Source organism: Dipteris shenzhenensis, chromosome 2 (assembly GCF_047967505.1).
Source record: "Dipteris shenzhenensis isolate YYH24624 ecotype China chromosome 2, Dip_SZ_1.0, whole genome shotgun sequence".
In the NCBI taxonomy this organism is placed as follows: domain Eukaryota; kingdom Viridiplantae; phylum Streptophyta; class Polypodiopsida; order Gleicheniales; family Dipteridaceae; genus Dipteris; species Dipteris shenzhenensis.
Genome location: NC_141597.1, coordinates 26,086,023 through 26,098,617, shown reverse-complemented (window position 1 = coordinate 26,098,617; position 12,595 = coordinate 26,086,023). Strand labels below are relative to the sequence as shown.

General features: G+C 46.7%; 1 protein-coding gene across 2 annotated transcripts in view; it reads right to left on the bottom strand.

The window, feature by feature from the left end:
• The window catches only part of LOC147904549 (acyl-CoA-binding domain-containing protein 6-like), a 71,545-nt gene extending 60,396 nt beyond the window's left edge, over positions 1-11,149 (bottom strand). For both annotated transcript variants that reach the window (XR_015542338.1, XM_087387218.1), the window contains exons 1-2: positions 10,796-11,149; positions 10,437-10,507 (exon numbers count right to left, since the gene is read on the bottom strand). Coding sequence is in view for 1 of the 2 variants with exons in the window: in XM_087387218.1 (XP_087243344.1) it covers positions 10,437-10,507; positions 10,796-10,972 (248 nt within the window). In the remaining variant the exon portion in view is untranslated. The remainder of the gene's footprint in view (positions 1-10,436; positions 10,508-10,795) is intronic.
• Between the last annotated feature and the right edge of the window lie 1,446 nt (positions 11,150-12,595).

The following is a 12,595-nucleotide window of genomic DNA, read 5'->3' as shown; positions in this document are numbered from 1 at the left end:
ATCCCCTTTTTAGGGCGGATGGTTTGATTGATGGGCTGCAAGCAGCTGCCTATTTTACAAAGATTGACCTTTGTATTAGCTGCCATCAAAGACGCATAGCTGTGGAAGATGTCTATAAGATAGGATCTCGACTAGGTATGGCCATTACAAGTTTCTGGTACTGTCTTTTGGACTCACGAATGCTCCGCAAACCTTCTAGCAAAAGATGAACTACATCTTTTGTGAATATCAAGGGAAACTTATAGTGTATTCTTAGACCATATCGTATGCAGCCATTCTCTCGATGAGCATATCAAGCATCTCAACATTGTGTTAGCGAGACTAAGGCATGAGAAGCTGTATGCGAAGAAGTCTCAAAGCGAGTTCTTCCGTAAAGAACTCTTGTGACCATGAGAGGACCCAAAAGGTGTTAGATTGGCATGTTTCTCAGACATTAAGGCAACTTTGGGCATTCTTAGGATTCATTGCCTTTCTTAAGAAGTCAGTGAGGGATTATTCAATTGCTCCTTTGACAAACCTCCTTAAGAGGCTCGGACTGAGGTCCAAACAGTCATCTCCTAGAATTATAAACCTGAAGAGGTTTTCCAAACTCTCAAGTTTAAGCTCCTGTATTAGTCTTACCGAACACCAGCCAACCATTCGTGGTCAAGGCTGATGCTAGTGATTTTGTGGTAGGCGCGGCTTTATTCCAAGAGGATCGACCTGTGGCCTTTAAGAGTTAAAAGCTCGATGAAACCTAAGTTTGGTGGCCAGCTTAGGAGAAGGAATTATATGCAGTTGCCAGTTATATACACATTAAACCATCTATATGGAGCCAAGTTTCTTGTATTTGCAGACCATGAGTATATTAAATATATATTCGATAGTAGGGAAACAGGTCCCCCCCCCCCCAAAAGGTCTTTATCACAATAGAAAACTGTTACAAAGCTTGCTCAAGAGAGCATGAAACTGATACAACTTGGATTCTCCATCCATACAAAGAGCAAGATTGGTCTTTAATTTATAAGCTTGGCACACAGCCAAAAAGCAGGGGCTTGCTTTTAGCCAAAATAGGCCGACTTATCTTAGAAAGAAATAGCTTTCTTCTCCAAATGGCGATCTCCTTGCTTAGCCCCGTGGGCCCTCTTTTGGGCAGCTCGCCCCTTTGCCATGTGCTTTGTCCCCGAAATTGGGCGCTCCATATCTGCTTCTCTTTTGGGACTTGCTTTTGTGCTTTTCCCCTTAAGCGAGGGCAGGTCCCGCCATAAACAATACTTAACGATTAAAGGTTAGCTAATGCATGAATTCTAATTCTTGGACTACTCGTAGTCCCTTGTGGGCATCCCCACAGTGCTTACTACCAATGTGAAACAAAGGAAAGTAAACTTGCTCTAGTTAACCAAAGTCCACTTTCGTTGACCGGAGTCAATAATAAAAAGATTTCTCTTTATTTCTTGGAAGAAGTACAATTTCGTGACATTTGTGCTTGATCTACATATCTATTTATGGAAGTTGTGGCTGTACATCTGTGTGTGTTCTTTCAAGATCTGAAGTATACTCTATTTACTTGTGTGTGAATATCATGGCAAGTAAACATCAGCATTAAATGACTGGTGTTCATAGTTGGTGATTGATGCAAGAATTATTCTTCAATCTAACATGATGTATTGTTTATTCTAAAAATGGTGCCCGAACTAGGTGTGTTTTCCAACATGGTATCAAAAGCCAGGGAGGTGAAGTCCTTGGTAAAGCCCAAGTGGTCCACTCTGGACATCTTCTTACAGCTTAACGCAGAGGCTCTTGCTTGAAGAGAGGAGAAAGGCTCAGATTCAATCAAGTGTGCTTGGAATCAAGTGAAGGTTTTGGTTGAAAACAGTCTCAAGGAATCTACTTAGGCGTCCATGGTGTCTCATACAAAAGGAAATGTTGGATAGGAGAAATTACCCAATCTAGAAGAGAAAGACATAGAATCACATGGTGGCAAGATCCTTGTAGCAGATTACTGATGATAGTGAGACCAAGCTTGCCCTAGAACCAAAAAGTAATTACCCAATCTATAAGATAACGACACAGAGTCACATGGTGGCAACAGCTTTGTGGACAATTACTAGAAATTAATTACCCATTGTAGAAAAGGGATAGCCCCAAAAGCTATCAGCCATGTGCAACCCAAAGTGCATGTGGTGACCCATAGTCTTGAGTGTGCATGCCATATTGAGTGTGCATGCCATAGTCTTGAGTGTGCATGCCATATTGACTGCATCTGAGCACCATTGAGCAAGTCATCTCTGTCATAATCTACTAACCAAGCTCCAGTCAAGCACTCTAATGAGTAGCCTTCTTTCTTGAAGGTGAGGCATAAAATTGCATATGTAGATGTGATGCAACCAAATCTGTAACAGAAGTAACATTCCCTAGTTGCATGCTTCAGGCCATTTTCCCAAACAACACCAGCAAGTTGCATGTAACATGAACACTAAATTTGGACTGAAAGGCCTAGCCATACATTCTCATGCAATCATTCTATTCCAAGTGGCTCCTTCAAGCTCAGTTAGTTCTTTTGCAAAGCTGCCTCTCCTTAAGCTCTCCATTGATATCATTGTAGGGTTTCCAATCAGCTTTTATTATGCAAATGAACATGGGAATATGTTTCTTGCAAACGAGGAAATGCAGAAGACCCATACAGTGTATCTAGACACTCCAAAAGAGGATTTCAGCTATCAAGTCGACCAAGCAGATCAAGATCCTTGGTACATCGACAGCAGTGCATCATCTCACATGACAAATCATCAGGAATGGTTCACAGAGTTGAAACCATTAGAAGGTCAAAAGAATGTCATCTACACAACAAATAATACACCAAATCCAGTTCAAGGGACATGCATTATCCCTATGAACAATTTCACTGGTACAAAAGGATTGGTGAAAGATGTACTCTATGTTCCGAAGCTCAGCAAGAACCTCTTGTCAGTAGGTCAAATGACTGAACACAACTACTGAGTCATCTTCGATGGAGATGAATGCACTATCAAAGACAAATCTAGAAGATTTCAGCTAGTAGGAAAAGGTGTCAAGGAAGGACGCTTGTACAGAATGCTAGCTATAGTACCAGATATGCATGCTATGTCAGCTCAACTACAACAGATGCCACTATCCGCAAAAATGGCACAATTGCATGCCTAGAAGTATCACATAGCTCCAACAACTGGTTGCTCTATGGCATTTGTATCTCGACATTTAGCATAGAACATGCTGTCAAATCTAACAGCTGAATATGTAAGGTACAACCACCATCATATATATCCCGACCATGCAAGGCATGGAGTGCACTAACCTATGAGGCAAAATGCATTTCAGCTTGGGGTCCACTTGAAACTTGATGCATAACAATCTTCTAAATAAGCCCAAAAGGCGAAAATACCTAATGCAACACATCCAATGTAATGGGGTACAACATATTGTGGATGGTAATCAAAAGGATTCCATTCGGTTGTCAATCTTCCCCACTTTGAAGCTGCCCTAATCTTTTTGCATGCTACATAAAGCCTTGCATAAGCTGTCCAAAACTAGAGGCATGTTGCCCCATGTTCCCTTCATATGCATATGGCTGTCCCATGGTGTGCAGTAAACCTTTGAGGTTGTCGCACTGTGACATGTGCTCACTTTCTGCCTGTCTCAAAGCTCAAAATGTGATGGAGAGGTAGGAATAAAGTGCCAAGACAAGCTCGAATGTCCATGGAGAAGGCTCGAGAAAGAGTCGATGAAGAGGCTTCAAAATGGAGCCTGAATGGGCCGCGGAAGGCCTTGAGAAGAGGCTGGAAAAAGACTTTCCTGCCCTCTTTTTTTGTTTTTTGTTTGGGGAGGGGGGGGGGGGTTGTCTCCCTAAGTCACCTAGGACAGTTAGTGTACTAACCTAGGACTCCTAAGGCAGTTAGGACTGTTGGTTAGTTTAACTTAACCTAACTTGCTTAACCTAAGCTAATCAAACCTCACTAACTAAACCTAACCCAACCCACAAACCTAACCTTAACCTAACTACCCGCTAGCCCCACTTATACTAACCTAGCAATTAATTAATCAAGTAAAGGTAGCATAACGACGTTGGGCGTCGCAAGAGTCTCAGTTGACGGAGATTAGCCCAAGAGGCAATGGCGCCATGGCGTGGATAAGGGAGGAGGATGGTGCCGCTACCTTTGGGCTTGGTAGGCGAGCTGGTGATGGGTCTCACCCCATATGCTATCAGCAAAAGCTTTGGAAGCTTGGGAGGGAGAATGGGCATCTGTTGTCAATTACGCTGCCTCTAGTCTGCAAACACCGTCTTCTTAGGCAATGTTGGATTTGTAGAGGCAGTGAGTCCCAGTCGCTTCAATCGACTGCAGCGTGTTGGCAACGAGAATTTGACGAGCACTAGCGTTGGAGCAGAACGCGACGGCGTGGATTGCTTCCAGCGGTTACATCGAGGTGAAGGAAAGGCTAGTTCATCATTACAACCCAAAGTTCACCAAATCAATCTGCTGCACAATTTTGGCGTGACCCAACAAGAACGATATTCGAAGATGAACGTTAGCAGTATCTGCGTATTGAGTTGCAGTGGAACTGCAACTAATGTTGACGCTGAGGCAGCTGGTCCACATCACCAACACCCCTATCCAAATTGAAGCTTCTGACGCAGGCAACCTTCACGCTATTGTCAAGGTTACATGAGCAATCTCGTTGAGCCAGAGACAGCCTTTTACAGGTTACAGAAGAAGTCAACTCTTGACTTTTGCATCTTTGCTTCGCTAGACCATAGTTGTTCTTTCTCTAGCCATATTCATCGCTCTGATGTAAGCGTAGGAGCTGGAGTGAAAGGTAAAAGGGGAAGCAAACATGCCAGAGTCGGGGCTTTGATACCAATGTAGAAAAGGGGTAGGGACAGATTTGGAGAAAGGGGGATGGGATGGAGAAGCAGAAGGGGGATAGAGATAGGGGAAGAGGGGGAGGAGAAGGGGTAGGAGTGAGAGAATGAGGTAGGGGGGGGAGAGAGAGAGAGAGAGAGAGAGAGAGAGAGAGAGAGAGAGAGAGAGAGGGTGAGAGCATAGGGAGCAGAAAGGAGGTGGGAGAGTAGATAGGATTAGATGTCACATCAAAAGTCCTCTTGTACATGAGAGGATGGTACATATATAGTACCTCCCTAGCCCTATAGACCCCTCTATCTTGCAAACACCCCAACAACTACTTATCCTAACCCCCACTAACTTGACCCACTTTTGGCCTTCAGTACACCCATCCTAGAAGATAAACACATGGTGACAAGAGCCTTGTACCATAGTACAATGGTAGTGAGACTAAGCCTTAGGACCAAGACACGGCAGGCAAGGTGGTGGAAGCTATGGATCCTACAGATGTCACAAATCCATCATTCAATTATTCGGCACAGATACCGCTTTTGCGGCCAAGAAGATAGAAAGAAATGTACGAGACCAACAATGCGGCTTAAATTGTTACACTTCAGAATCAACTGTTCACACTGACGATGGAGGATAAAGAGTCTTCAATGACCATGTGGTAGAGATTCTCAAAGATCAACTGGCAGCAGTTGGTCAAAAGCTGGACAACAATTAACTTGCCATGCCACAAAACTTAAAGGGGCTAGTTACTGCCCTCACAGCTGGAGAAAGGTCGAAGCCTCTCACATTCGAGTAGGTTTGCCCTAAGAGGAAGCCGAGTTGAAGTTGCAGTATAAAGATGGTGTTAGAGATGATGAAAAAGCATGTAGCTTTCATAAAAGGAAAGGGCAAGCCCCGCAAGGGCAAGTCCAATAGGAAAGATTCTTAAGGGATGGGAACTCTTCTAACAGTGAGAGTAAGAAAAACCATTTTCTCCGAATCTGAAAAAGGAGGATCAGTCCAAGGTACAAGTGTTAGAAAATACCCAACAGAGGGTACACGCAGCGGAAGACTTATAGTAATGCCCAGGAGCTCACACAGTGTGCGGTGTGGGTGTGGAATCACAGACTTCTTTACTTATGTGCATACAATAGGTCTGCAAACTCATCAATAGACAATGAACCAACCAGATAGAGAAACCAACAAAATATATATTTCCGTCCACAACTATGGACACAATACAAGAGAGACAGATCCAGAGTCCCACCAATGATGTGGTCCTCTGATCTTACCACAAAGTCCTTCTCCTATCTGCTGGCTATCTCTAGACTCGAGTCCGCGTGCTCCACCTGGAGCTTCTGTAGACTTTCCGTCCATATCACAACACCTTGCTGCCCTGAGAGATAGCCAAGGTTCAGCCCTTGAGAGCTCAGTCTGCAGCACACCTTCTACTCTCTTTCACCTCCAAGATGAGGCCCAAGAAAATGTCTTCTGGCTGCTCCTGTCTGCTGCCTGTTCTGCTGAACTGTTGGATGTGAAATGAGGCCCAGGGCCTCTCCTTTTATAGGCCCCAAGGGGGCTGGCAAAAAACCGACCAGCCTGTTACTGGTCCAGCCCTAAAAGGGCACACACCCCAGGGCTTTTGCCCCAAACTTTCAGGGTCCTTTGGCCCTCCATTCAAGGCAGGTATCCAGCCTATAAAAGGCCTGCCTCCTGCCCACTGACAGCCACATTTTCCTGCTGCATATCTGGGCCTGCACATCCTGCCATATCTGTGCCTCTGCCAGGCCCTCTTCCCAACCACGTGTCCTGTGCCGTACACTGCTGATGTCATCGTGCCCTGCCAGGTCAGATCTAGGGCTTGCTGTCCCCGCCTTCTGCTCCTTCCACAGGTTCCGTCCTTTGCAGCCTTCTTCTCTTGTGAGGTGCTGCCCATGTGGCAGCCCCCTCTCTCTTTCTTCTCTGGGCATCTTCTGCCCTAGGTCTCCCTCCCCCACGCACTCCTCATTTGGGGGCTTACAGATGGGGAGGTGACCTTTCCAACACCCCCTCTCACCGACACATCTCGGCCCAATGCCAACACGTCGATGAAAATGCCTACCTTCGAAGAAGGCCAATTCCTTCCAATCTCTTATCACCTGAGACAAATGAAGAGCAGAATCTCTCCACAGCATGCTATAAAGGCTCAAATGCAGAATATCAAATACATACCAGACTGTTGTACTGTCTGAATGTTCGCTCTGAAAGCAAACTCTCATTAAGGCACCCACCAAGCGCTTGTGTAATCCTGTATTGTCCCCTTCTGTACTCCAGCATCCATCTGACCATGAGATCCCAGGGCTTCCATGGAATCCACCCTCGTGTCAGTGTCAACAGCCACACACCTGGAAGGTACCAAGCGCTCCATGCTGTCCTTCACCTTCACAAAAGCATCTGACTCCTCGTCGACCCACATCTCTATGTCAAACATCTTACTGTGATTTCCGGATCAACATATCTGACCTCGGTAACACTCGGTGATATCACCAGGAACAACTCTTCGATTACCACATTCGCTTTGGCCTTTCCCTCTGAATCTGAGTCAGACTCCTGTTTGTTTTTCAGATCCGCCTTTTTCTTTCTGCAGTCCTTTGCAAAATGTCCGGGCGTATCACAATAAAAACATTTCTTCTTGTGCTTTCTCTTCGAAGTCCCCTCGTCGTCAGAGTCGTCTTTATTGGACTTGCCACCGTTAGGCTTGCCCTTTCCTTTGCCAACGGAATCCTTCACTAGCATCGCCTTGTCATCTTTATCCTCGTTGTAGAACTTCTCCCGAGCTTCCTCCTATAGCAGTAATGGACACAACTCCTCAAACGTCAAAGGTTTGGTTCTCTGTCCTGCTCTCATAGCCGTAACAAAGCTCTTGAAACTCCGAGGCAGTCTCCTCAGTACCATCAAAGCCAGATGGCATGAGTCTGTCTTCTGACCAATTGCTGCCAGCTGATCCCTTACCACCTTGACCTTCGTCAAATGGCTATGTACCGTATCTCCTTCTTCCATATCAAGATTGTAGAGTTGATGCTGAAGAAGCACAATCCGGGAGGTATTGTCTGTCTCGTACAAATCCTTCAAGGTGGCCCACGCCTCTATTGACGTCTCGGCCAGCTGGATATGCGGAAGAACGGAGTCCGCCGTAGTCCCTATGATTATTGCCAGGGAATGGGCATCTCTTTCTTCCCAAGCTTCAAGCTCCTCTCTGTCTACTGCCATGAGTACCTCCCCTTTACTGTCCACCATGTCCTCCGGCTTCGACTCCTCTCCCGTGGTCAGCTTCCACAACTTCCGAGCCACTAAATGACTCCGGATCTTCACTTTCCAGATCGGGTAATTAGTCCCGTCCAGGTTCCTAGACTCTCCAAAATTAGGGATAGTGAAAGAGAGAAAACTGGGGGAGGAGGAAGGGAAAGCAGGGGCTGAAGAAGCTGTAGAGGTCGACATCTCTGCTGTTTATACCACACAGCAAAGTCAACCAAACTCAATTTCAGTAAACCAGAACTCTGAACGCACCTGACTGAACTTGAGTCACCCTCCTCCTCGCAAGGGCACAATCCTCCAGTCGTGGAAGTCGATTCCCTAGAGCTTCTGAATCAGGGTCGTCCTTTAGCAAGGTCCCTGCCTTCAGGCTCCCACACCTGTGAGCCTCATACTTGGGCTCTGATACCATGTTAAAAAATACCCAACAGAGGGTACACGCAGCGGAAGACTTATAGTAATGCCCAGGAGCTCACACAGTGTGCGGTGTGGGTGTGGAATCACAGACTTCTTTACTTATGTGCATACAATAGGTCTGCAAACTCATCAATAGACAATGAACCAACCAGATAGAGAAACCACCAAAATATATATTTCCGTCCACAACTATGGACACAATACAAGAGAGACAGATCCAGAGTCCCACCAATGATGTGGTCCTCTGATCTTACCACAAAGTCCTTCTCCTATCTGCTGGCTATCTCTAGACTCGAGTCCGCGTGCTCCACCTAGAGCTTCTGTAGACTTTCCATCCAGATCACAACACCTTGCTGCCCTGAGAGACAGCCAAGGTTCAGCCCTTGAGAGCTCAGTCTGCAGCATACCTTCTACCCTCTTTCACGTCCAAGATGAGGCCCAAGAAAATGTCTTCTGGCTACTCCTGTCTGCTGCCTGTTCTGCTGAACTGTTGGATGTGAAATGAGGCCCAGGGCCTCTCCTTTTATAGGCCCCAAGGGGGCTGGCAAAAAACTGACCAGCCTGTTACAGACTGGCCGACCAGTCTGTGGCTGGTCCAGCCCTAAAAGGGCACACACCCCAGGGCTTTTGCCCCAAACTTTCAGGGTCCTTTGGCCCTCCATTCAAGGCAGGTATTTGGCACAACGTGCTACCAAGGGCTGAGAAGTGATTCTGAGGCATGAAGTGCTACCATCACGTGCAGCCAGATAACAAGCCGATCTACAGCTCAAAGCTGCTCAACCTCAGTAACCAAAATGTGGCCCTTTGCTCCTACACCCAGCTGCACTCCTCTTACGTGCCCTAACTGGAGTGGCTTCTGTGGCTGTTGGGAGGACTGCCACTGACGTTCTGCAAATGACCCAAGGGAGAGGAGGGCTGCTGCCCGCCCCCCCTCTTCCCCCCCCCACCCACCAGTGTAACCGGGGACCAACTAGCAGAAGGCCAACCATTCTTCTGGACCCAACCCCTATCTTCAGCCCACCCCCTGCCAATGTATCTGTCTGGCTGACCAGTCTGCCAAGACTCCCAACCCCCTGTTGGCAGATATGCCCCAGGTTGGGTCCTTCCAGGACGCGCCTGTGCTATGTACCTCCGCCTTTCCCTCCCCAACCCTGGGCCACCCAGCCGTCTTGGCTGGGCTATGTTAGCTGCCCAGGTGTCTAAGGTGGATCTGCTGCCCACATGCAGGCCACAAGTGCATCCTTCATGCAGCCCGAGAACACTTGCTGCTTGTGGCCGTTAACAAAACAGCAATCTTGATGCTCATACCTATTGTAGCAATTGAAGGACGACGTGTGCACAGGAAACCAGAGCAAGCCAAAGAGTCAAAGAAGCCTTGTGTTGTTTATCGATCGCACCGCATAGGCTTGGTCCTTTATACTCTACTCGCTGTACTTAGATAACTTCTTGTTCAACTCTGCATTCCAGAAAATTGGAGCGCCGTGACTACATTAGAACCACAGACCATGACGTGTGCGAGCCCATGCATGTGCGAAGCTAGACCCTGAACATGACGCGGAGGCAGTGTTCGCTAGGAGGTTATGAATAGATCCACGAAGAAAAAACTGTCCATCGCAGTCTGTATTTATGCCAGATTGTTATCAGGTAATGCGTACTTTTAAACAGGTCATCTGTTATTTCCTGTTGATGAACTTTGAGCCGGCTGCATCATTCAAGCTATAGTGTTTGTATGGTGCACGAGAGAAGATTGCATGAAACAATACACTGGATACTTTCAACAACAAGATCAATGTAGCCCTGGATGACATCGAGTGCGATGCTCCCAGATCCGAGCATTAGAGAGAGTTCAAAAGACGGATGCTGAAATTCATTAAAAGTAACCTGTTCCATTTTCCCAGCTCGAGATTGTTCCAGCTGCGGGGCTTGGGCACGTTACAAGGTCCAACGGTTGCCTGCAAGAAGAGAGAAGGCTGTTTAGCGGCTCAGCATGAAGGTACGCCTTGCAATGGAGAAGCAAGATGCATTGGATAACAACGGCTAACGGATCCGATCGGGGCATTTACTGAAACAAAGAGGAACAGATCTAGATGCGCGATACTATTAGGCGTCGATAACAGTCGAGGCGAACGAAATTCAGAGATTCCGGGGAGTAAAGCTGCGAATACGAGTGCACTACAAAGAGATCCGATCCACCAAACGTTCCGAGAAGGAATGCATCAAAGGTGTGACAATTGAAGCACCTGCTGGTAGAGGGCGTAGAGGATGACGGCGGATTCGTCGGAGAATCGGGGGCGAGCAGAAGAGGGGGAAGAATGGGAGCCAAAGCCAGCGTAGGAAGCTGCAGCGAGGAATCGGTTGGGGTAAGGGGGGCCACTGGAGGAAGAGGAGAGGGTGCGGCCATTGGGGGTTCTCGACATTGTGGAAAGATGGGAAGGGAGGAGGAGCTATGGCGATGCAAAGCTCCTACGTTGAAGCTGTGGCTATGGCGATGAGCAGGTGGAGGAGGAGCAGCAAAAGAAACAAGACTTCAAAAGAAACGCACTTTGGGAAGACAAGGAACTACTTGTTTCTCTCTCTCTCTCTCTCACACACACACACACACACACAATATATATGAGTTTTGCTTCATGTAGTAGGGGAATGTTGGGATGCCACAAAATGGAGAAGTTATACATTCTTTCTCCTCATTACCATCCTTTTTCCTTTTCACATGTTAGTCCAACGCCTCCATCCATCAACACTCAACCGTTCGAATCTCGATTTGCCCCTCGTCGGAACACCACGTTTCGACACTTCCCTTGCAGCTGTCTAAAGAGATCGGCTCGTTAGCTGCGGCAAAACTCCCTCGAATCAGTTGCAAGCTATCCGGTTGCCATCTCTCGAATATCTGCTCTGCTCGCAGCCTTCTTTTTCACGGTTACGTTCACCGAAATCCACAACGTTAGCCGTGAGAATCGTGAGCTCCTCTACACCCGAGGTTGAAGGCGGAATCCATGCACAACTCCTCCTCTTGGGCTACCCGCAGAAATTGCACTTTCCCTTACGTGGGAATGCTCTCTTAGAGGACTTCCCCGTGCGGCTACTGACACTAGGGAGTTGGTAAGTTCCTAGCATGGGAAAGGATTGAAAGCTATTGTCTCTCCGCATTTTTCGCTTGGGATTTTTATCAGATGGCCTACTCCCCCCTTCTAGCAGCCCAACACTACAATAATGCTCCCCAAAATTGATGCATCCTCATTGCTAGTAGCATTGATCCAACACTAGCAACCAACGTGGGAAGCCCTCTTAGATAGGCATGTGTGAACTGTAGGGGCGCCTTGCTGTAATCCCACTCACTATGTAAAATCCTACCTGGCATCAATGGGCAGCCCACATTGTGTGGACAATGAAAAAAAATTGTGGCTTTACCTCTTCATCCGTCTACCTCCGCCCACCTAAGTGTGTTGAGCAAGGATTATGCACTTCACTCGTCTAAATGAGTGTGAACCCCCCTTCACTAAGATGAGAGTTCTCCAAAAAAAAAAAAAATAGTTCTTTCTCTCGCCAATGACAGTGTGATGTATTCCTTTTCTTGTCTGAAACACCAGCCTTGGATATGAGTGCCCATTTTCAAGTGGGCCCACCCCTTAGCTTTCATTGTATCTCATTGTTTTTCAATATCATAGATCCTTAGGTCTTTCATAAACATTAATACTGTCTCTCTCTCTCTCTCTCTCTCTCTCTCTCTCTCTCTCTCTCTCTCTCCCCCCCCCAACACACACACACACACTCATGAAGAGTTGGATATGTTTCTTTGCGATAACAATATATTCTTCTTCTCTCTATCACAAACTCACATTTGTATCCTCATGCATATATGTTGTTGGTGTGTAAGTTCAATGACCCATCGTATGTATTTTAACCTTACCTATAAAACATTTAATGTTTCCCATAATGGGGGAGGAAGAGGGTAGGGATGTAGTAGAAGCAAGGATGAGAGTGAAGTCAAGAAGATGGACAAAAAGGTAGCTCACAACATGGAGAGAAATTTGATAAAAAGG